This window comes from Onychostruthus taczanowskii, unplaced genomic scaffold (assembly GCF_017590055.1).
Source record: "Onychostruthus taczanowskii isolate IOZ18803 unplaced genomic scaffold, ASM1759005v1 scaffold2, whole genome shotgun sequence".
Classification (NCBI taxonomy): Eukaryota; Metazoa; Chordata; class Aves; order Passeriformes; family Passeridae; genus Onychostruthus; species Onychostruthus taczanowskii.
Genome location: NW_024499239.1, coordinates 7,315,954 through 7,340,076, shown reverse-complemented (window position 1 = coordinate 7,340,076; position 24,123 = coordinate 7,315,954). Strand labels below are relative to the sequence as shown.

At 41.1% G+C, this 24,123-nt stretch overlaps 1 protein-coding gene across 7 annotated transcripts in view; it reads right to left on the bottom strand.

Moving 5' to 3' along the window:
* APBB2 (amyloid beta precursor protein binding family B member 2) overlaps positions 1-24,123 on the bottom strand; it is a 166,931-nt gene that overhangs the window by 16,733 nt on the left and 126,075 nt on the right. For all 7 annotated transcript variants that reach the window (XM_041402727.1, XM_041402731.1, XM_041402732.1 and 4 more), the window contains one exon: positions 23,344-23,471. In XM_041402727.1, coding sequence (XP_041258661.1) covers positions 23,344-23,471 — 128 coding nt within the window. The remainder of the gene's footprint in view (positions 1-23,343; positions 23,472-24,123) is intronic.

Genomic DNA, 24,123 nt, shown 5'->3' with positions numbered 1-24,123 from the left:
CAAACCTTACATTGTTTAAACTTGAAGAGTAGAAAGCAGGTTGTGCAAACCTGACATTGTTTAAACTCAAAGAGAAGAAAGATTGTTATCAGTTTTTTACATGCCTCTTCCAAAAGCTCATGTCCCAAGGTCATTTGGGTTCCTCTGAAAGTTGCACCCTGAAGAAGTGACACCTTGGGGAACAACCTTCCATGAGCACTGAACTGAAGCCAGAGTGTAAAAAATCACCATACACCTTCGTTTCTAAAACACTTCAGCAACGACTAACTTTGGTATGATTAACCAACATCCCTTTCCCAAAGGAGAAGGCAGACAGGAGAGGCACAAGCTTCCCTGGCTGGTGGCTGTCCTTCTGCCCCCTCCCTGCCCCCAGACCTGCTCTGCCTGCCCCCTGCCCTGGAGGAGGCTCCCTGCAGGGGCTGGCACCCACCACAGCCTGCTGCCTTCCAGGTCCTGGCAGCACCACGGAACTGCAGCAGGGTGAGCTGCCAGGACACGTGTGCTTCTGGAGCTGGTCCTGTGAGGAAAGCACAGCTCCTCGGGATGTTACCACACAGGGCTGGCTGGGGAAGGACACGGGCTGCTGCCTGATTCTTTGCACCTCTCCTTCAACATTTGACATCACCCTGTGCAAGGCAGTGTGTCTCTACAGGGATAATGGCCATTCTCAGAAGAGAGCTACTTAGTCCTGCTCTCCCACTCCTGCCTCCTGCATGCACCTCACAACTTCCCTTTTTTAAGAAGGGCTTATCTCTAGTGGGCATCTGAGCATGGTTCAGGCACTGTGTGCAAAAATGTGGGACCCTACATCATTCCTGCTTGTAATTGACTCTTGGGGGAAAGAAAAAGAAAAAGAAAAAAAAAAAGAAGTGGAGCAGAAAAATCATCATGTAACAAGTAATAAGGCTAGGATTAAAGACAGAGCACACTGAAGGGAAGGGAACCAATTCCCATTAGACATCTCATGTCAGCAAGCTTACAGCAATTGATCTGTTGCTTAGAAATGGCTTAGTGAATAGATCTGAAATAAACATAAGTTTTCTAAAGCAGGTTTTAGCTAAACATGCATATGGTTCCCTAATGCATCTGTCCAAAATGGATGTGTGTGCATGCAACTAGTGATTTAATTTTTTCTCATTTGAGACGAAACCTCTCCTGTTGCAATTTGTACCCACTGTCCCTCGTAATAATCTCGATGTGGCTCCTTGTGACGAACAGGAATTCACTGCAACAGCCTCTCCATGGACATGTCAGAGCTCCATCACAGGAGGCTTCACTTGACAGGGTGCTGGACTATTTCATTTAGGCTCCCCTTCCCATAAATGGCTGGATCAGATGGTCTTTTCATATTCCTTCCAATCTGTGCTGTTCTATGATTCTATGAAAGCAGCCAAGTTGGAAAAATTATCTATATTTACAAATGAAATGGACTTTCCCAGAAATTTTACAACAGAAGCATGAAACTTAGCTTCATTGTAAAGAAGAAACACACGGTGCTCTGCTCCACTCCTGTCGTACACTGCCCTGGGAGTTTCCCCTTTTCAATATCCAGTGGTGACCTGTGTGGATCTCCCCAGCCAAAACCCCACTCACTCCTTTGCTTCAGCTAAACGGGCTTTCTACTGGGCTTTGCAGAATCAGCATGCTCTTCAACTATTGCTAACATTTTATAAATAAAGGGTTAAAATCTCAACATTGTAAATATTGGAAGTCTTTCAAACCTAAACACTGTTGATACTATATGTCAGTGCCAATATGAGAATCAGAATTGAAAAAGTAGTATCACTTTCACTTTCTGAGAAAACACAGTGTTTCTAAGTAGTATGGGAAGTAGAACATATACGATTCTTTGTCCATTAATCACTGACTTTATATGAAGTAGACAGAGGTTTCCATCTCTCAGAAAAAGCATTATACTGGACAAAGTGTCCTGTAACTTAGACACCAAACACTGTGGGGAGGACAGGAAAAGAAATGCCTTAGAGACACAAAACATGACCTGCTGGAGAAAACTCTGAAAGGGAGATCTGTTAATTCCCCAATTGTTATGCAAGATACAACTGGACAGAACAATCACCACTGCAGCTGCCAGCCCAGAGAAAAGAGCACTGAAGGAAATTCAGGAAGGTGAGAAAAACAAGCAGTTTTTCTGAGCTGCTGGACTTCCTCAGGCATGGAGAAATGAGTGGGGCTCTGGCTGCCGTGGCATGCATATGAATCAGGGGAGGCTACCTCCTGCTACTAACCAGTTAATTACAGCTTTGCAATTAACCCAACAACTTCTCATAGAGTGTCTTGTAATTCGTTAATTATTTTCATACAAAAGACTATTTGCCTGTATTCTCTTTACATTCTAGCAGCTCAAATATGGTTGAATAATTTAACTTTAAACTTAAATAAACAAATTTTTAAAAAAACACCCCAAGGCTCAAAAGTAGATACGGAAAGTTTCAGTTCAAGTGGCAGATTTTGTTGATTGCTCCAAGTGCCAGAAATGCTGCAAGAGCAGCTGTACAAGTGCTTCGGTGTGGTGCCCTACATATCCCTTTCCAAGCTGACCGAGTTAAAATGGGTCAAGCCAGAGCCTGCCAATAACCTGGGAAGACAATCCCCAGAAAACTGTGTCAGGGCTGCTACACAGGATTTGAGATTCATTTCTGAGGGGAAAAGGCCAAGACCAAGAAAAGCAGCCCATGACCTTCCAGCCTGCAGAGGTGTGAGAAAGGAGCAAACCCCGAGAGGACACTGCCTTCCAGGGAAGGTGGTAACAGTCTCTTCCTCCCCATCACTTCTGCCAGCTCATTTATTCCAGGTTGTTTTCTGATTAGTGCCTCTGGGGACAGAGCATTGCAGTACTGGAAGGGCACCTGCCTCCCTGATCCCTGCTTTCCTCCAGAGTCCCCAAGCCCAGGGATGCAGTGGAGGCAGCAGCTTTGTAGAGTGCTGTGACTGATGGGGCACTGCTTGAGTACGAGACCATTCCTTCTTTCAGTGCCAGGTTTGTACATCAGTGACTGATGCAAACTGCATCCTGGGGGCTGACACTGACGTGCAATGCCCACCCCACAAGTGGAAGGGTGATGGAGATTTCACTGAGAGGTGAATGAACAGCCTTTGACATGGTGCTCATGAGGCTCTATCTGCACTTCTGTATGCAAGTTTGGGCTCACCGATCCATGGAGAGTGACAAACTGGAGTGAGCCCAGCCATGGCCAACCAAGGCTGTAGGAGCCATGCTTGTTTAGCCTAGAGATGAGGTGGGCTTGTATAGCCTGGGGACAAGGAAATGGGAGAGGATCAAATTAATGTCTCATGGGAGGGTTTAAAAAATAGAGCAAACCCAAGTTTCTTTGCCAAGAGAGTGGGTAAACCCAGAGATATATACTTTAAGAGGCTATGTACTCTGTTCTTATAAATATCAACCTGAAGTGGCTCTGAGGTAATGCTGAACCCTGCCCGGGTGTGGGCAGGAGGCTGCTCTAGCTGATCTGTTGCAGTCCATTCTAGGGCAACTTTTCCCCCCTGAGTCTGTAACAAAAACACCTCCAAGCACAGATCTGAGATGTCTGTACTGATGGACAGGTGATGCTGTGTTTATGCAGATGACCAGCCTATGGAACTGTCTGAAGAAGGAAGAACGAAGCTGGCAGGGATCAAACAACAGCAGCCTCAGCAGCTCAGGTGCCCCACACATCCAAGCCTGTGGCAGGGACAGCAGAAGCTGTCCTGGGCTCCAAATACTCCACAGTTGCTACTCTTGTGTCTTCTGCTTCAACAAGGGCCACTGTAAGACTACAATGAGATGGAGAAAAAAATCACACCAAGACACATGATAGGTTTTGGTTTTGTCACTTCCAAAAAGGTATTTAAGGATCAAGGTGACGTTCTATGCTTGGATGATGCCCTAGTGTGGCACTGCACTGCACATACACCTGGGAAAGTGTTAGGAGTTTAATTCCCTGTACCTGGCAGAGGTCTACAGCCCAAGCATTTTGTGACTGATGCATTCAGCTAACTCTGTGAAGATACAGTTAACACTTCACACCTCTTCATGCCTGTAGCTTCCCCTGGAGTCTGGCATACTGCAACCTCCTCAGCTGTCTTTTTTAAGCAGATCAAAAAAAAAAAAAAAAGGCTGCCATGTGTTAACTATAACACAAAGAACTTATGTTCTTTATGTTATAGTTCTTTATGTTATAGGTCTGCCCTGCAACTTCCATGGTCCTTCAACATTTTCACATGGGACTACACACACCAGCAGCAGTCCTGACCATCTCTCTTCCTAAGAGATAACAACCAGTTGAAATGTCTTTGCTGTCAATTACCACAGAGTTTTAACGGAGTAAAGGATATTTAACTTGATTAAAAATTACAGACCATTGCATGAGCCTTTCATCTTTATTTACAGTTACAAGTATTTGCCTGAGCACATCCTCCGAGGCACAGAAGAGGCCCTGTTCTGGTTCTCTTATTTGTAATTACCAAGTCTAGTAGCACTTAATGCAACAAAATCCCTATGTAAAATGTAGTTACACCTCAACAACACAACATGAAAAAATAAAGGAAACAATCTTCACTTCTATGCATTGAAAGCCTCCTGTTGCTTAGAGAATGATTATGGCTTTCACTTTTGTATGCCATTAGAGAAATAGTTTCTTTTAATGAAAGGAAAATAGCTGTGGTTTATAATTTTTCTAAGGGTTTGGTAGCATTTTAACAGTTTTTTTGTTTGTTTATTTTGTTTGTTTGTGTGTGGGTTTTTGCTTTTTGTTTTGGTTTTTGTTAGTTTGTCGTTTGTTGCTTGGTGTGTTTTGTTTTGGTGGTTTTTTTTTTTTAATTTTTTTTTTTTAAGTAGTCCTTAAGCCTTTTGTCTCCCAACAAGTATTGAAATTGTAGACTATTCCAGCAGACTCGACTTGAGTTTCTGGGTCCCTGCCATCACCAGGATGGAGACTGAATAGAATTACAACTAATGCTTTCTGTGTGAATCCCCTGTTCATTGTGGGCCAGATTGTGCCATCAATTTTTAAGCAATTCTCCACTCATAGCAAAGAAGAGCTCTGCTTAAAAATTGATGGCTTGATCTAGCATTCTGTTGCTAATTATATATTATGAAACCTACTATAACCTAATCAGATTCTATTTTTAAAAGAAAAAGAAAATAGGCACCCTGACAAATCCACATTTTGTAAAGACTAAATGTTACTCTTAAAACCAGAAGAGTTTGTTTTTCAGTAGAGACTTTCTGAATCAGTAAGCCCCACTTACTGGAGCTTCTGTTATTTTGTCAGGTATCAATGTGACATCTAGCTATGAAACTATGAAAGTTTCATAGTTTGGTATCTCACAGCACATTGGTATCTGACAGCCAAGCTTTGTTCCCTGTTATTCTTAAGCTCCCTCCATAAACAAAGAACATCAGGTCATTTTGCCATTCCTTCAGGGTTTCCCTGCTGTGCACGCACTCAGTGACTGAAAACCTGAGATTAAAGAGTGGGTGCACTTAAGAGCCCCCTGAGGCACACAGCCACCCCAGGTGCCTCCTCTCCTGATGTAAACCAGAGACATCTTCCATAATACACTGCAGATCATTTCCCTCTCATGAGGACATGTTGGCTTGTTAGGGAAAACAAACACATTTCTGCAAGCAAGAAAAAAATGTTGAACAGCAGGCCACCTTTCCCCCAAATCACTAGAGCACCATTTAAGAAGGATTGGTTGGATATTCCCAGGCAGCCAGCAGTAGGACAAGAGGACACTGTCTAAAGCTGCTCCAGGGGAGGTTTAGGTCGGACATTTAGGATGAAGTTCTTGCGGAATGGGCAGCCCAGGGAGCTGGTGGGGTCACCGTCCCTGGAGGTGTTTAAGGCAAGCCTGGATGTGGCACTCAGTGCTGTGGTCTGCTTGACAAGATGGTGTTGGGTCACAGATTGGACTCTGTGATCTCTGAGGTCTTTCCAACCTGGTTGATTCTGTGATCTGTCATATAAGAATTTCTGGTTCAAGTTATTAAACAATTACTAAATTAAGCCATAAAAGTATTTCCAATTTAGGAAAATTCTTAAAACGTATAAAGAAGGTTTTAATATCACACCAACATCAAAATACTACCCAAAAAAAAAAAAAAAGATTATGTTGTTTCATTTGGCAGACACCAATAAAAGTTCTGGGACATGCCAGTTATTTGCTAATAGGTGGAAAAGAAACAGAACACTTTTTACTGACTTGATATCCCTGATTTAGAACTGTTAAATCTCAGAGTTGACCTGTATGTCTCTTGATCAAGAGAATAAGGCTATTGCAGCAAATTTAAGCTTTACAGAGCAGTTGAATCAATACTAGCACTCTAACATCAACTCTATCAGAACTTTTGTCCGCTGTAACAGTCTTACTTCTTGTCATGAAATACAGGAAACTGTGAACGATGAATCAGAAAGCCTTGCTGAATTCCCAGCAGGCTGCAACAATACAAGAAATACCACAGACTTTCAATACACACCTTGATTATCTAAAATACTAATTCAAATGGTTTGTTCTCCATCTGTATTACAACTGATCTACATTCAAAATTTCTTCATAGAAGGGGTTTATGCATATACACCCATTTGTTGCAAAAGGGAAAACTAACCGGTACTTAAAAAAAGAAAAACTAAACCAAAACAAACAAACAAACAAAAACCCCACAAAAAACCTTAAAAAATTATAACTGGTATTACATAAGAAAATCTCACTATCTTTCCCTTTTGCTCTTTTAAATTCTTATGAAAATAAATAGGCCACTTTTTACTGAGAAATGCTCCAGGGCTAAATAATGTTCTTTTCCTCACTCACAAGTTGTTATAATTACATTAACCACAAAGCAACAGCTACAAGAACGTAATTAAAGCCATAGTTTTAAAAGATGAAACAGATCATGTACTCCCCTCATAGACTCAGCTATCCTTTAAGAAAGCAAAAATTACTGCACAGAACAGGGAGAGGAATGAGGTTCCATAATATGCAAGAAACCTAATTGAAGAGTGAAGCTGCTGAGTTTAAAGAAAAAGATAAATGTGTTTGTCTCTCTTCCTTCCCCATGCACCCAGCATAATAAGGATTCAAAGCTATATATCAATTAACAAATCAATGAAATTCTCCTGCTGCAATTTCTTTATAAACTCGGATAGGAATAAGCAAGCACAGAGAGCTCAAGGCAATAGATTTCATTTAATCATGAAGTTTCCTCTTCTGTCAAAAAAGCTGCTAACCATTGCACTTCAACCAAATATATTTAACATGCATGCATACCCACATATAGTGCAATACTTCTGCCATTAAAGATGTTAATTTCTTTTGAAGATTTACACAGATTGTTCAATCTTCATTGTCAATTACGGGCTGAAAAAAGAAAGCCCAGACTGTCTAGCTAGAAGTTACCTGGGAATTAGCCATAAATAATTATACAGGTGGTGTATGTTGAGAGCGAAAACACAGAGCTCTCTTTGCTTTAGCAAATGAGGTCTCTGCTGTTCTTAAGTACAGCATCTTTTCATACATTAACATGGCATTAACGGGGAAAACAAATTATGATCAGCCTCTACAGAATCAGGCTGCTCAGTATGCAGTCAGTAACCACAGCCAGTTTAGGAACATGTAATTCTGAGCTGAACACAGTCCCCCAAACCTATTAATCATCAGGATCCATAGTTAGCTTACTGCTCAAATGAGCAACATCTGAAGGGATAAAGGAGAGGGGAGAACAGCATCAAATACTTACCTCTCAGCACACAGTCCAGCATTTCTGCTACAGCGCTCTCCTCAAGCTTGTTAAGTGTCAGCTCTTGAAGAAAAGAAATCTGACTTGCCTTTGCCACACTAGGAGCTGTAATTTGCCTTGCAGGCATCCACACAGTAGCTTTAGACTAATAGACCACAGCTTTGAAAATACAGCTCAAGACAAAGGCTACACAAGAGCCATGAAAAGAGAAAAAATGGGGGGGGGGGGGGGGGGGGGGGGTGGAAGGGGGAAGGGCTGAGGTTTATTCCTCGTTACTTTTTAAGTTTCTTACCTTTTTGTTGCAGCTAACAGGAATTAAACGCCAAGCACGTCATACCAGACACCCAAGTCAATCCCCATCTCCGTTAGTTGCATCTGGCATCCGACGGTGCGGGTGCACTCACTCGATGCAGCCGCGTCCTCGCACTTCAGCGACGGGGGCCAAATACCCCTGAGAACAGCAGCTCATTCATTTTGCATCGCCTTGAAGCACACCGCGCCAGCTCCCACTCTCCCCAGGGACTGTGCACGCTTGTGTTTGGCGGCTGCAGCTGGGAGTGAGTGGGTGCTGCTCCCTGGAAGGCCGGCTCCGGCAGGGGTGTGTCCTTTCCTCCCTTCCCAGCCCTTCTGCCGCTTCGCTCCCCGCGCTCCGACCCGCAGCCGAGGGCTCGCTCCTCGCTGCTAAGCATTGTGTTTCTACCCACTAAACTTCAAAGATTAATCTTTTGTGACAGAAGTAATCTTTTGGGGTAAGCTGAAGCGCACAGGGTGTCCGCCCCTCTCAATTTTCCAAAACCTCTGCAAAGCATTCACAATGTAGCTCTGTACTGAATGCAACAGAGAAAGTCTCCTTAAAAAGGCAAGAAAGATTTACAGCTAAATCAAAAAATTCAGACACAAGTAACATTTACTTCAATGAAATTACATCTGCTTATGCTGGAAGTGAGATTTATCCTTGAGCTGTAAAAACAAACGCATCAAATAATTTGATTTTCCAGAACTGGCACATGCAGTAATAGTAAATCAAATTTAGAGGTGTTACTTGCACTAAAGGTTCCTGGAGCACTAGTTTTTATCAAAACTCCCCATTAAATGTGCTCAGTCAGCAACAAAAGAGCTGCTTCTGGCAGGGACTGCACTTAAAATGTATCAGGGCTTAAACCCCATTTCAGGTTATTCAGCTTTCACAGCTACCTGCAGCACTGCACATCACTTCTCAACGCGGTGGTAAGACTGGAGGAAGGCAAACTCTGACCAAGGAACAACCCCAAGTTTGCAAGGACATGATCACCACCCTGCAAATCACTCTTCTCCATCCAAGGGAATTTCTCCCTCAAATGTGCCAGCAGAGCTGTCTGTGGGATCACACCTGTTGTCTCCCAGGAAAATGAGCCAACATGAAAATGCCCACCAACAACTCTCTTTAAATTATCTGAGCCCAACCTGAGTGAAAGTAGAGCAAGGAACATGACCATGGATATTTCCACCAGCAGAGCTGAGACAGTGAAAAGCAGTTAAGGACAATTTTCTGGCAGTTACTTCTTTCAGCCACACAGATGTATCATGAGCAGGATGTTTTTTTCACCTCCTAAATATACCCTGAGAGTCTAGTGGGATGGATTCCTTCCTTCCTTCTTTCCTTTCCTCCAGCTTATCATCAAGAAGGTTTGGCAGGACCAGTTATGCTCAAGCAACAACCTGTGCCATCCCGAAAGCTTTCCACTGATTTCCAGGGAGTAACAGGAGGGAATTTAATAAACAAATCTGTTGATGCTGCCTAAGTTAAAACAGCTCCAGCTCCTCCTTGGATGTGCTTAATGCCCAGTGCTAAGAATAATTCAAATCCATGTAATAATTGTCCAAGCAACTTCTCAAAAGTCTTGACACAAGTGTGGAATTCACTTGTGGGGAAAGAAAGGGGCATTTTATGGACAAAGTGGCATCTGAAACTGGTTAATGGGCTAAAATATAAACATATTACATTTATAATCTAGGTTCCAATATGCATTCAATGTAATTTATTTACATTTGAAAATGAGGACCCAATTGATTTGATAACTATTAACTATGACAACAACCATCTTCATTGCTGTTGTCCTCTTTCAGTCTTGGTAAGGAGAATACAAGAGGGTATGGTAGACTTCCAGCTGGCCAAACAGCACTCATGAGAACAATGTCAGACTTCTACTTAAAAGGCTTCTAAGGAGAGAAGCCAGATTTTGTAGTTTTAATATGCTGGAACAGTTTGTGGGAGAGAACTGCTCTTCTCTGATCATCCCTCAGTATGAAGAGAGAAAGAGAGATTCAGCAAAACTTTATAAACCTGTAAAAAAAGTATAATTAAAACTAAATATCAGTTTTCAAGTTATTAGTTGGCTTTTCAAAAAGTGAACTGGGGTTAAATTCTAATCCTGTGTTGGTTTTGATATTTTGTTAGATGCCACACTTACTGCCTGTGCACCTGCCAGTAATGATATGGCTAGACACAAATGTGTTTCAAGGAATAACTTGCTCTGGTTTCAGCATTTCATCTTCCCTTGCCCCACACCCTCTGCTCCTCCAAGTTTGTTACTTCTAGTTGATGTGTATGAAAAGGCCAACAGATTTACCTCTGCCACTAGACATAGGAAAATAGGAAAAATCTCCCAAGGCTTGATCAGGCGGCAGTTTCTGAAAATGAAAAACAATCTGAGCCAAATCTCTTCCCATTTGTGCACAAACAATTTGCTTAATAACTACAACTGTGTTGCTGTGGCAAAACTTAGCTTTACCAATTCTCAATCACACCCAAAAACGTGAATTCAAACATGAATAAAAAATTTTAGTTATAGGCTTCAGGGTAATGGTGGTGTCATCCCGTTTCTGATTTCTCCCAGTTTACTTGGACAAGTTTTATTCTGAAAATGAAAGGTGAAGCTCACACACAAGTCTTCTTTCATGAACTGTATTGTAAAGAATAAGCTTTGAGACCAGTCCTGGAAGTCACAGAACTTGCCACTGGATGCCAAGTTTGGCTGACAAGCTCTCCCTAGCAACAACTGCTACCAAAAACACAGTGAAAAAATTTCCAGGACAAACACCACACTGAGTCCCATTTCCCACTGCCAGACAGGCACTGCGAACTTACAGCCAAATCTCTTGGCAGGAAGGATCTTTGTACTGCAATTTACCTGCAGGCTGCAGAACAAATAAGCTTACAGCAACTAATGGGTCAAGTTTACACCGACAAAAACATCACCAGCAGCCAGCCTTGGCATGGGCTGGAGAGCTCTCGGCTCAGGAAGAGCTGACAAATTCAACTCCTGCACTGCCAAAGTGCCAGATCGAGGCAGAAGGGTGTTTTGGGCATGACTGGTGTATAAATGACACCTGTGTTGTTCTAGGCTCTCCCAGCTATCCTGTGCTGCCCTCTCATGGGTCCACAGCTGGGGTCTGTTTCCCAGGCTGCTGTGCTCCTCACTGGGGATGAAGTTCAGCCAAGCTCTTAATGAGGGAATGGGTATTTAACACTGGAAAGAATCTGGGCACATCTCCATGCACTTGGTAGCAATGATGTGCCCAATTCTCTGGTTAAACTGCCAGTGAACAGCACCTGAGCAAATGAAATCAGCTTATCCTCTGGACATGGGTGGGATCACGTTCTCCCTAAACTGATCAAATACTCCCATTGCACAGCCAGAATCTGTATCTCAGAGTGAAATACCAACTATCCCATCACATACAGCCCATGTAAGACTAGCAGAGCTATAGATGGGCTGAAGAAACAAAAACACTTTCAGCATCTGAGATCTTCGTACTCATCCTGAGCATGTGGCAAGGACCAGATCCAAAGGTTTCACATACACATAATTTTGAAGAAAAAAGAAAATGAGTTTATGAGTATGCAACTTGGATTCAGGTTGCAGTTTGCTTCAGTTTGAGCAAAAGGAAAATTATATTATAGCAACATATTCATACTGTGAGGTCAAGAGTGTATTTTAGTCAGTCCTAGCATGTGCACTCACACTGCTGGCTCACAGCTGTACCTTGCAGTCCTACACTTCAGGTAAAAGCCAGAGCAGGTTTGCATCCCAGCTCATGCTGCAGCACTCAAAAGCTCCACTTCTGCCTCACAGGAAGAGAAACAAATGCTTCCCAAACTAGCCCTCCCTTTTGCTATTCTGAAGCATCCGTCCTATCCCTGACACAAAACATTTTGACACTTCCAGGAAACAAAAGATTGTCCCTTTTGCAAACCTCAGAACACTACAATATTCTTTAGTCTTTAACAACCTAGAAATTTAAAACCTCCCCTCATCATGATCATCTACTCCCATCACAAATGATTGCACAGTAACAGCAGTGCCAATCTTCTAATTTATCTGAAATTTCCTATTATTTTTGAGAAGAGGAGAGAAGGTGAGAGGCAAGAGAGGAAACATTTCAGAAGGTTTAAATCTTGGATTCAGGCAGGTGTATGTGAATCTCCGTACACATCACAAAATGAGTTTCCAAAATCCATGGATAGATGGAGAAAATTCTAAATACTACCTTGAATCCTAAAGACTCCAAAGTGACAAAAAGAATATAGCATTTATGAATGCCTGAGGTGGCAATACTCCAGAAGAGCTTTGTTTGTCCTTTTTATATTAAGGTCCCTGAAGCCATGTATGTACTCCATAAATTAACAGAGGACAAGAACAATTGCTCAGTTTGCTTGTCTAATCCATCTCATTATGTTCCTGATGGTGGTTGAGTAAAAGCAGAGATGAAAAGCTATTTCCCTAAATAAATACACACAAGTGTCCTCCAAATAGGAAAAGAAAAAAAAAAAAAAGAATCTTTCTCAGTAATTTATTTTCTCGTGGGTGTGGGTACTATCAATCTTGAACACATGTCTACATTGTTGGAGATACATACATGAAGTTTCTTTAGGTTCTTCAGACACTGCAAAAAAGGAACAGGCAGAAAATAAACGTTTTCAATCGATGAAGAAGGACTGCTGAAACACAACTGCAAAGCAAATGCAGTTCAACTGCCCCTTAGGAAACTGAACTACACCTGTGACAGCTTTCCAAAGGAAGGACCTCCACTGCCCCTTCCAATCTGAGCTACTAAAAAATAATTCTGTAAGTACTCTACCCTACCTCTTTCTGCTCCTTGTTGGCAAATACACCATCACTGCAAACACTGGTGTGCCAGTATGAGGTACCCCAGAACACAGGCAAGCTGACTTTCACAGGGTCTTGTCTGAAGTGGAGAAACACACTTCACTGATGTTAAACATAGGATCAGGAGAATATGATGTCAAATGTTGAAGACAGCCACCTTGCAGCCCTTTAAATCTTTCATACTCTTTTAAAAACCACAGTAGGCTCTTTACTTTTCCCCCTGCTATTTTTGGCTTGTATGAGAACCTTAGTCGTGCTAAAGAAATAACACTTACACCATCCTGATGCCCCTGAGGTACTACATTAATTTTGCTGAGTAATATTCAGGTCTTGGAGGTCCACATTTGTAAGTTGTGGATCAACTCAACTTATGGTGAAGCTAATAAAAAACTTCCCATCAATTATAAGGGAAATAAGGGCACAAGTGTCATCACTGTCATCAGAAGAGGTATAATGCACATGACTTTTTCAATGTCACTAGGCACAAATTTCTTTAAAAAAATACAGATGTTAATGTAACAATTTCTAAATACAAACCAAGTCAGTCAGTAAATAAATCCCTAAACATTTAAGACACTTGAATTATCTGTTGACAAAACTATTTTCATTTGCTCAAATTAGTGTTTAAATTTCTGCTAATCAATCTGCACATATCAAAGAGGCTTCAGCAGGCAATCTACCTCCATTGCCAGACGCCAAATTGTGCTGAATACCCCTGACAAACAAAGGCCCTTTTCCCTGGTGAAGCCAGTGTTAGTAAAGAAGCCAACATACTATTCTCAAAATTAAAATCCTGAAGTGAAAATGCTTTCTAAATACATGGAATGGATAAGACAGTATATGCTATGATTTACATAAAAATGCACTGCATATAAATATTTGAATTGCAATCATCTAGCAGCAAATGTGAAAAGGCATCCAGAGGTAGATGTGACACTTAAATAATTGAAGAGCTAAATTGATAGCAAGAGAATCCTCTTAGAAGCACATTTCAAATTATTATATAAGTGTAGGTAGTCGAGTTTGTGACTGTGCATAGAGAGAGACACAGGTCAAAGCCTGCACCTCATTTTGGCATTGCATATAGCAAATGCCAGAAGACATTCAGTGGTCTACAAGTATGTGGACATGTCACAAATCTTCTTGCTTTCAGGAAAACAATCACGCAAATATCAAAAGTTTTTAATGTAGGTGGATATAAATATTTACACTGTAAAAAAATATATATACTGTGTGTATAGAAACATCCTACTCTCTCTCTAGCTCACCAGTACAATACTGGCATAAGGTGTTTGGACAGGAAGAAGAGCTACACAGGTCACTTTCTGTCTGTATTTTTGCTTTTTGATTTGCTACATTAGAAAGTTGTGAATCTCCCATATTTTATTAACTAGCATAACAGTGACACAATTGAATTAAATACTTTCTGCCACACAAATATTTTTTTCCTCTCAATTATTTTTTCTGAAATTATTTGCCCAGTAACAATTTTTACAAAGTCAAAGTTTTGCTTACAATAGAAAACAATAAGCAAAGTAATCACCTGTCTTACAAAAGGCTGACATTTTCAAGTGAACCACCACACAAAGAAAAGTGTTTTACTGCTCATACAAACATACTACAAATCAAGGTTGCCAAGAGATTTATGAACTTTTAGCCAGCAAGGTGTTAGTAAGTATTCATGGCACAATTTTTTGTAAAACATTGCTCTTTTCTTCAATGGCCTATGCTTTCTTTGGCTTTTCTCCTCAGAAGGTTTTTATATGTTCACCTTAGTACTAACTAAAGAGGTTCAATATACATTAGACTAATGAAGTGAAATCACTAGTGGAGTAATTTGGCTTTCTCTCATGTGCTACAGAGGCCTTAGACTAGAAAAGGTCTTGAGATGAGAACGAAAGAATACAAAAAAGTTGCTACTGAGTCTGTTTTGTTATGTTTTTAAGAAAAGCGTTATTTAATTATTTGACATGCATTTATTCCATAGGTGGCTCCCTCTATACACAGTCCCTGTGCTGATATAGCCTCTGAGAGACGTGTAATTAAAAGCAACTTCAGCACTGCTGAAGATAAAGGGGGTGAATGAAAGGCAGGCACCTTCAATTGACTCCAACTGGATTGGGAAGGAAGTTGGGATTTTTTGTTTGCACAGCCTCCTTGGAGAGGAATCAACAGAAGGAGTATGCATCCAAGTGATGACCACACAAAGTAAATAAGGTAAGTTTAAACCATCTTTGACTGTGAGGCAAGATCAAAGCTTCTAACAAGGTGTTGAAATCTAGGAGGGTTGGAGAGAGTCTGGGAGGAAGATGGATGTTTCTGGTGACAGGTACAGAGCTGGACAGCAGCTGCTTTTTGCATCACTTGCATCACTGTTTTGCCATGGAGTTGAAGCACCTTTTACTTACAGAAATCCAGCCTGGACACAGCATCTGCTTAATTAACATGCAGAAAAAACAATAGTAGTAGAACTGATCAGATTTCCAGCCCACAATGGCAGTCAGTAGCTCTCCTTTGCCACAGACACTTTCACAGCTAGCTCAGCTGTTCTCAAGGGACCTTGGTGATAGCTGCTTAAACTCATGGATTACTCTAGCTGTACCCTAAGTGTTTGAGTTTAATAGCTGAAATAACAGGGAATGTGTGGAGATTTTCTAGCACAAATTTCTATAAAGGCTTTAAGCCAGGGTCTCAGTCAATATGCCACCTTATTAATTGAGACAACCTGACTATATCACAGTGTTTATTTGTGGTCCACATCTAGATATATCATTTGTCTTAACTGAAACTTTTACAGTTGAATAATTTCAAGTGCTATTTAAAAAGGTTCAGGTTGGAGATCAGGAGGAATTTGTTTCCAGAAAGAGTGACTAGACATTGGAATGGACTGCCCAGGAAGGTGGTGGGGTAACCACCCTTGGAGGTGTTCAAGACAGGATGTGGCACTTGGTGTCACAGTCTAGTTGACAAAGTGGTGACTGCTCTAAGGTTGGATTCAATGATCTCAGAGATCTTTTCCAACCTAACTGATTCTGTATTTCCACGTAATATTTTTTTCATCACATTAGAGAGATTACTCAGAAAGGATAGAAGGATACTGCCCCAGTTGAAGCCACCAGCAACGGAAAACCATTGGTGCAAAACTACAGCTGTTTCAAATTATATAATATTTCAAGTCAATACCAGCCTATTTCAATGCATCTTCAGTCTACTGTGTCTTTCATGTTAAATCCCAAAGCTAAAATAAACCAGTTTAATGAATCAAAGTATGAATGCACACATGCAGCATTTTGCACCTACCTGACCATGTTTGCTTTAAAACACATCAATTCTGTAAGCTTGACTGGATTCCCCCTTTCACAGCTGTATTGTTTCGTTACTCCCTCCTAGAACCCACTGCACCTCCAACAATAATGCCAGAACGCATGGATATAAATGAGAAGTTTTGCACAAATAACTACTTAAATTATTTTTTAGTGAGAAGGGAAAATGCTACCAAAATATACAGAAAAGGATCTTCAAATGCAGCTGGCTTAGGGAAGAAGAAAAAACAAAAGATTACTGTAAAAACCTCTTCTGACCTCTCTCTAAGAAGAGAGGTCAGAAAAGTCAGCAAAATCCTTTTTCTCCAGTGTAATCCTTCACCTATGCCCTATTTATGTGTTTCCTTACAGTATGTTTTGTCCTTATTCCAAGGTTACAGGGACCGAAGGGAATAGGCGATATTGATTAATAGTGTTTCAGAGATTGAAGAGCTCAGCTGAAATTACACATTCTTTGAGAGGTGTTATCTTTTCAGAAGAGCAGGTGCAAACGCCATTTCAGTTTTAATTTATTTTCTGCTTTTCTCAACCATGTTGCTAATGCAGAAAAGAAACTTTATTAATCATTATCTTGTGCAGTTTGATAAGCTTCTCTCATAGAACTGAAAACTCAGAGCACATTCAATCATCACCTCAAAGGGAAGGCAATCCAAAAAAACTTAACCACCTTCCTGAATGATGCATCTAGAAGCCACTAAATCTGCATTTAGACACTTGATTTTCAAAGACACTGAATGTGCAGAGATCCTACTGAAGTCAGTGGACAGCACAGGTGTTAAACACCTCTGAAACCCAGACATTTTTGTTAACCATGGAAAAAGCAAGACATCATACTATTTTTAATTCCCCATATTCTGAGGAATTTGAGCCATAACTTTACATCATATCGTCCCCATTTGCCACAGATTTGTCCCATTTTTCTTATATCACCCCAAAAGTTTTATCTTGTCCTAACAGCTCCTGAGATAACAGAGCTCAGATAATTCATATTGTTATCAGGACTCTCTTCTCTTTCAGTCTTAGAGGATTATGTCCATCTGACCTGGGGCATCTATTCATTTAGTTGTCTGCTCTCCCCTTCTGAGGCAGCTTGAGTCTCATCGTGTGTGCATCCATTGTTTTATTGTCTTCGAGGCCCTGTCTGCCTTTCTCCCCTTTCTGAATCTCAGCTTCATTTTATTGCTATGCCTAGGCAGCAGAAAAACAGCAGCAGTTCAGAGAAGCAGGGCAATGGACATCCCCACCTGATAAAATGGGGCACAGGAAGGAGCACAATACATTCACATCATCCAGTCAGAGTGTATGTGGTCAGAAAACTTTAATATCAGAGGTTGTGCCTGTCCCATTGCTTAAGAACCAAAAGCAACCAGGCTCCCTCCTCTGCCTGTCAGGAAAACACACAAACTGCACACTGAAAACAAACCTGCTCTGTGTGGTGCCAAAGCTAGTGGATGAAGAGACACATGCTGTGTATTCTGTCCAATACACCAGGTGCCCAGCCCATCCAGTTCCAGATTCAGACCCATCAAGGATGTCTCCTGAATTCACCAGCAGCCCTCCTTGCCAGCTAACCACTGACTATTTCAGCTGGATACACTGCTGTTGTATGAAGTCACCAGGAGAGAAGAAATGGTGATCTTTCAGGCAGTTAAATTCTTTAGATATTTTAAAACTTGAGGTGGGCTTTGGATTGGTGGAAGAGCAATGAAGATAAAGGAGGATTCAGGGAAATGTGCTAACGGAATCTCATTTACAAAACTGATGAGCCATTGCCTTTTCTCTCTTCCTTGTTAGTGAGCTGCTCAGAAAGCAAAGGGCATGCACCAGCAGTCCAGGAGGAGAGACAAAACCCAACCTGAGGAATGATTAATGTACAGTCATGCTCCTCACAAGTGAGAAGAGCAGCCTTTTTACAGCCTCAGTGCATCCTGAGGCTGTAAACACGCTTTTAATGACAAGGAGAAAAACATGGCATGTATGGCTTGCTAAGAAGCAAACACAGCACTGACAATTACTCACTGATACACCTGTGACACCTCCATGTGACAATGACCTTAGTGATCCTGAAATCAAACTATTTATGCAACTGCAAGGACTGTTCTTATTTACAAATAATACTAAATGAAACATCATGACTGTTTTCAGAACAGCAGGAGAGGAAGACTGTACAAAGGACAGTGGTTTTTGGCTTTTAAAAATCACAAGGTATCACCAAGTCTGCCAAAGGGTTGCACAGGACATATATTTTCCTTTAATGAACATATATACATATCAAACACAGGAGCTCAGTGTACACATACATGCATACCTACCAATTTTTGGGAATCTGCTTTTGCTTATGGTTTTATGAAGGCACTCCAGGCCTTTTAAAATCAAACACATTTTACTGACTGATGAATTGAAAACAAGGGATGAAACACAAAATCACCACACAACCCCAGTTAATCAATAGAGGAAGCCTTTGTTTACCCCAGTATTGTTAAATAAGATTGTTAAATAACTCCAAAGGTCAGGATAATAGTGTAACCTATGGAAAGAGTGATTACAGTCTCCTGGAAAATACTTCTGCCTGAGGTGAGATAGCAGCCACATCCTCAGATTAAACTTTCATCAGCAGATCTCTGTGTCTCATCAATCTTTCATTATGGCAGAGCTTAGAAAATCATCTGCTCATGTGTCATTAGAAAATCTCTTCATCTTCCAAAGCAGAAACTACCCAAATAAATTAGTACAAGCAAAAGAGTTAAAAGGAGGGCCTGCAGACCATTTTCAGGTTCAATAGATCAAAATACAGGGAAATATACACTTCTACAGTATTTTCAAATTGAAATACTACCTTTCACAACAATGTGTTTTATTATACAAGTTCTTGGACTAGGAAATATAAATAATTAAGGAAGTTCATGCGCAACAGCTTCCAGAAGAATCTCCCACCAGAAACTGGGATTTCATCAACTTTATCAACACTTAATCCACCTAAGCAGCAATGTGATCCCTAGCTTTTTTCTGGTGATGGCAAACCCATAATCAGGGAAAATTGCTTTTGCAGTCAGTGAATAGCTTTGGTATTTCTCACCTCAGTAGCAACAGGAGATTTTACCAGGATGAATGCAAGGGCTGGGGGCTAATGTATACATGAAAAGAGTTGCAGTGCAGTTTCCAGCTGAACAATATGGTTTTCTCAGCTTGTGTTCTCCTTTTGTCTCAAAATGTTTTTTCTTGTGTGTTAGTGCTTCTTCAGCAAATGCTACATCTTTAATGCTACCTCTCGAAGCATGTTTCCTACACTGAACATCTCTACATCCAAAACATATTGTACATCTGATTATGCACTCATAAGTTTGTTCTTTCTGCTTGTCATTTTGATCTGCTGCTAGTCAACAACACACTCTGAATTTATTTAAAAGTTAGTAGCTACACTGCTTTTCCTACAATCTTGTTTTTTAAAATGGGTCAATAAAACATTAAACAAATTAAATTTCAAAAAGAATGTGCTTCAGTCCTGAAAGTCATAGACACAAAATTTCTGTAAAAGCACCTATCAAAATTCTTACAAATTGCTATGAATAGGAAAAGTTCTGAAATAAAATTTCTTATGATGAAGAAACCCCAAATTCCAATAAAAGCGGCTAAGAACTTTAGTGTGCCAGCAAATGAAATATTAAAGCTGGTTTTGACTTTGTGTTTAATTCCAAAACACAATATATATTAAAATTTAATACACTATTTCTTGCTGTTCCTTACAGCAACTTCTCAAGAAACGTCATGCTCTCTAGAAACAAGAAATGTTCACTTTGAACACAGGAAGGCCTACTCCCACTACTGACAGTAGAAACATGAGAAAAAATTAGTTTATTTCCTCTGCCAGTTTCTCTGTATTGTCAGTGTCATGTACAAAACTTCCTTTCAGGAAAACAGTTGAGAAAGTGGCTACCTTTTATGACCAAAAGGAACAAACCCTCGGTTTGAGGGGTTCTTGTTTTTTGTACTTTTAAAATTGGACCTGTACTTCTCCCACATATTCCATATCTAAACATTTTTTCTTGATAGAGACATAAGTTTCTGCAGAAGTCTTAGCAGAACTGGAATTCATCTTTGCTATGGGATGAAGAAGGGCAGGAGTGGGATCAGAGATTTCCGATGCCTTGCACGCAGCTTTTGGTAAATGTTGTGGGGCAGCAGAGCAGGTCAGAGCACAGAGGGTGACCTGTGCACACACAACCCCTCCCAGCTCCTGCCCTACTGATGGGGCTTATGTTCATCTAGGAGAGTCTGCTACTGCCCCCCACCCCCAGATACACTTCACACAACATTATTGGTGCCACGTGATTGCAAAAGGTACATTTCTCTTAAATGTTTCCTAAAAACATCCAAGACCAGTTCTGTCTTTAGGAAAAGCAGGTACCCAGCCAGAAATATGAAGAAGAAATATGATTCATTATATTCTTTTATAAAGAACATAATGGAATTATTTTATTTCACAAAGGAATGTATATTTGGGAAAAGAACTGTAAATGCTTAAAAGAATTCATGAAGATCAAAGCTGGCATCTTTTAATGTGTAAAGCTCTATAACATGTAGGTGCCCCTTAAAACGCTCTATTTATTTTCTGACCTAAGCAAGGTACTACAAAAACTGACTTGAAGGGAAATGTGTAATACACCCATTTTCTAATGCAAACAAAGAACTCTAATGGTTTATTCATTAGGAGTTAAAACCTTTTTACTTCCCAGCATTCCAAACTGGATTTGCCCCTTTTAGATCTCTCAAAAATCCATACCAATGGAAATGAAAACCAGTTAACCCATGCTCAATTGACTATCAGTCATTTATAAGAGTGAAAAAATGAGAAACCTTTAGTCACCTAAGAGATTAGTCACCTTCCCTTTTAGGAATTTAGCCATTGGTAATCAGAATCTTTGAGACAGATAAAACAAGTTTCAGAAAATCTTTAACGGGGAAAGATTTTTCATGCTTGAAATTACATTTGCTATCAAAAGTTAGAGACAAAAAAACCCCAAACCCCTACTTTTGCAAGAATCTTGACAATCACAAAGGGCTTGGGTTGGAAGGGACCTCAAAGATCATCTAGCTCCAACTCCCCTGCCTTAGGCAGGGACACCTTTCATTATACCAGGGTGCTTAGAGCTCCATCCAACCTGGCCTTGAACCTTTCCAGGGATGGGGCATCCACAGCTTCTCTGGGTAACCTGTTCCAGTGCCTCACCACCCTCACAGAAAGAATTTCTTCCCGAGATGTAATCTAAACCTCCTCATTTTCAGTTTGAAACCATTCTCCCTTGTCCTGTCACTACATGCTCTTGTAAATTGTCTCACCCCATCTTTCCTGTAAGTTCTCTTCAGGTACTGGAAGGTCACAATTAGGTCACCCTGAAGCCTTTTCTTTTCCAGGCTGAACAATTCCAGTTCTCTCAGCCTTTCCTCACAGGAGAGATGCTCCATCCCTCAAATCAGCTTGGTGGCCCTCCTCTAACAGGTCCCTGTCCTTCCTGTGCTGGGACCCCAGCGCTGCTGCAGCCCTGCAGGTGGGGTCTCAGCAGGGCAGAGGGACAGAATCCCCTCCCTCCCCTGCTGCCCACGGTGCTCTGGATGCAGCCCAGGACACGTTTGGCTCTCTGGGCTGTGAGTACCCATGGCTGGGTCATGTCCAGCCTCTCACCCACCAGCACCACCAAATCCTCCTTGGCAGGGCTGCTCTGGATCTGTTCATCCCCCAGACTGGGCTGATAGCAGGGGCTGTCCTGACCCAGAGACAGCACCCTGTACCTGGTCTTGTTAAACCTCATGAGATTTCCATGTCCCCACTTCTCGAGCCTGTCCAGGTCCCTTTGGATGGCATCCTGTCCTTCAGAAGTGTCAACTGCACCACTCAGCTTGGTGTCATCAGCAAATTTGCTGAGGCTGTATTTAATCCCTTCGTCAATGTCTTTAATGAAGATATTAAGTAACATTGGCCCCAGTGCAGATCCCTGAAGGGCACCACTTACCACTGATGTCCACTGGGACTCTCAGACATTGACCAGTAACCTCTGAATTCAACTGTCCAACTTTCATATCCATCCAACAGTCCACTCATCAAATCCATCTCTCTCCAATTAAGAAAGAAGTGTAGTGGGAGACTGTGTCAAAGGCTTTCAGATAAATGACATCAGCAACACTTCCCTAGTCCAATATGTGGTTATTCCACCACAGCCAGTATTGTCATGCAGGACTTACCTGACCATTATCAAACACGCACACAAAAAGCAGAAGCTTGCTAGTGTTACCCAATCCTTATCATCATTTTCTCAGGATGGGTACTGTGCTAAGATCCTGGACTTTCTCAGTGTGAATGGCAATGTTTTCACTACATCAAAATGCCCAATCAGACTGGGAGACAGCACACTGTCCTGCTCCAAATAAGTAACTCTCAGAACCCTGTTTCCACAGCAATATTACATGACGAACAAGAGATCAGTCAGGAAGGAAGGAAACCTAAAGAAAGACTGTTTCCAGGGTAGAAGCACACATTCCTCATTGCGTCCTACCACAAGGAACAACTTCAGTTCACAGGCAACACATTTCAGGGACAAACCTTGGTTTTTTGCAACACCCTTGGGGATTTTCCTACATCAAGAACTAGAAGTAATAGTAATGACTTAAGACCATTACTTTTCCCTCAATCCAGCTTTTTTCCCCATCATATTAAATACCTCAAGAAAATATAAGCACACACAGTCAGAGCATTGGTAGTACGTATATTTACTTGGACCAGCAGGAAGACATGCTTTCACATAGGCAGGAAAAACATAATACAAGACATATGTGAAAACATGCTTTTATACCAAAAGTACTACATGTATCTGAAACAAATCAATGTCAGTTTTATGCACCTGACTGAATTAATCTGAAAGGCTTGTTCAATGCAGGTTTAACAAAACAGTATGCAAGCATACAAGTGATACACCATGAAAAGCAGAGAGTTTAAAAAGCAACACCAGCAATAAAAAGAAGAATTTACCCACCTTCTCCTAGGCCCTGGGACAGAGCAATGTGCACTATGCATTAGCAGACTGAAATGGCAGCAAGGCAGACAAGAAGAGCAAACACTCACCGGCCATTGTCACGGCCCACGCCCCAGACCCTGATGCTGACGATGGGCTGCGAGTGCAGAACCGTGCGGTCCATGGGGTCAATCAGGTTCAGCATGTCATTCTCCAGTATAAGGTACATGTCTTTGCCCTGCAGTTCCAGACAAAGCGCAGTTACACAGTACATCACCCTCTCAAACTGGCTGGCTTCATCTTTACTCAAAGTTTTGGGTTGTTCCAAGAGCAAATGAAAAAAACTTCATATGTTTCTGGTGTGAAAAAGATCTAAGATGTTATCTTTCTGCTATATTTTTAAACAATACTAATCACAAAAAGCTTTGATGTCTTTTAAATACTCATTCAGACCCAAACTACTGAGTTATTCAACAAGCTATGTGTTCATCTGTTTTTCAGTAAATTCTTCCAAATATATGAGAAATCATGGTCTGTACTCATCGTAAAAGCTTATATCAAAACCTGTACTTTTGAGGCAGAGTTCCTTCCTTCAAAGTGTTTTGTTTGCATAAAATTTAAACAATGGGTTATGGGAACAGACAGCAATTTGTACATGCCAAAGATTTACTCTTTGAAGAAAGATTAAAGGGAAAAACCCAGCATTAAAACCTGAATGTGAATTCTGCTAGTGACTGCAGAACTTTGGAGCCAGGACTTCTCCCCAGTTCTTCTGGCATGTAAGAACAAGGATAATGCTTTTTTCTCCTGTAGGAAACAAATTTAGAGAAAATTCTCCTTTTGATGCTAATTCACAAATGCTTATCTTCCTCCTCTTGACAGCATTTGTA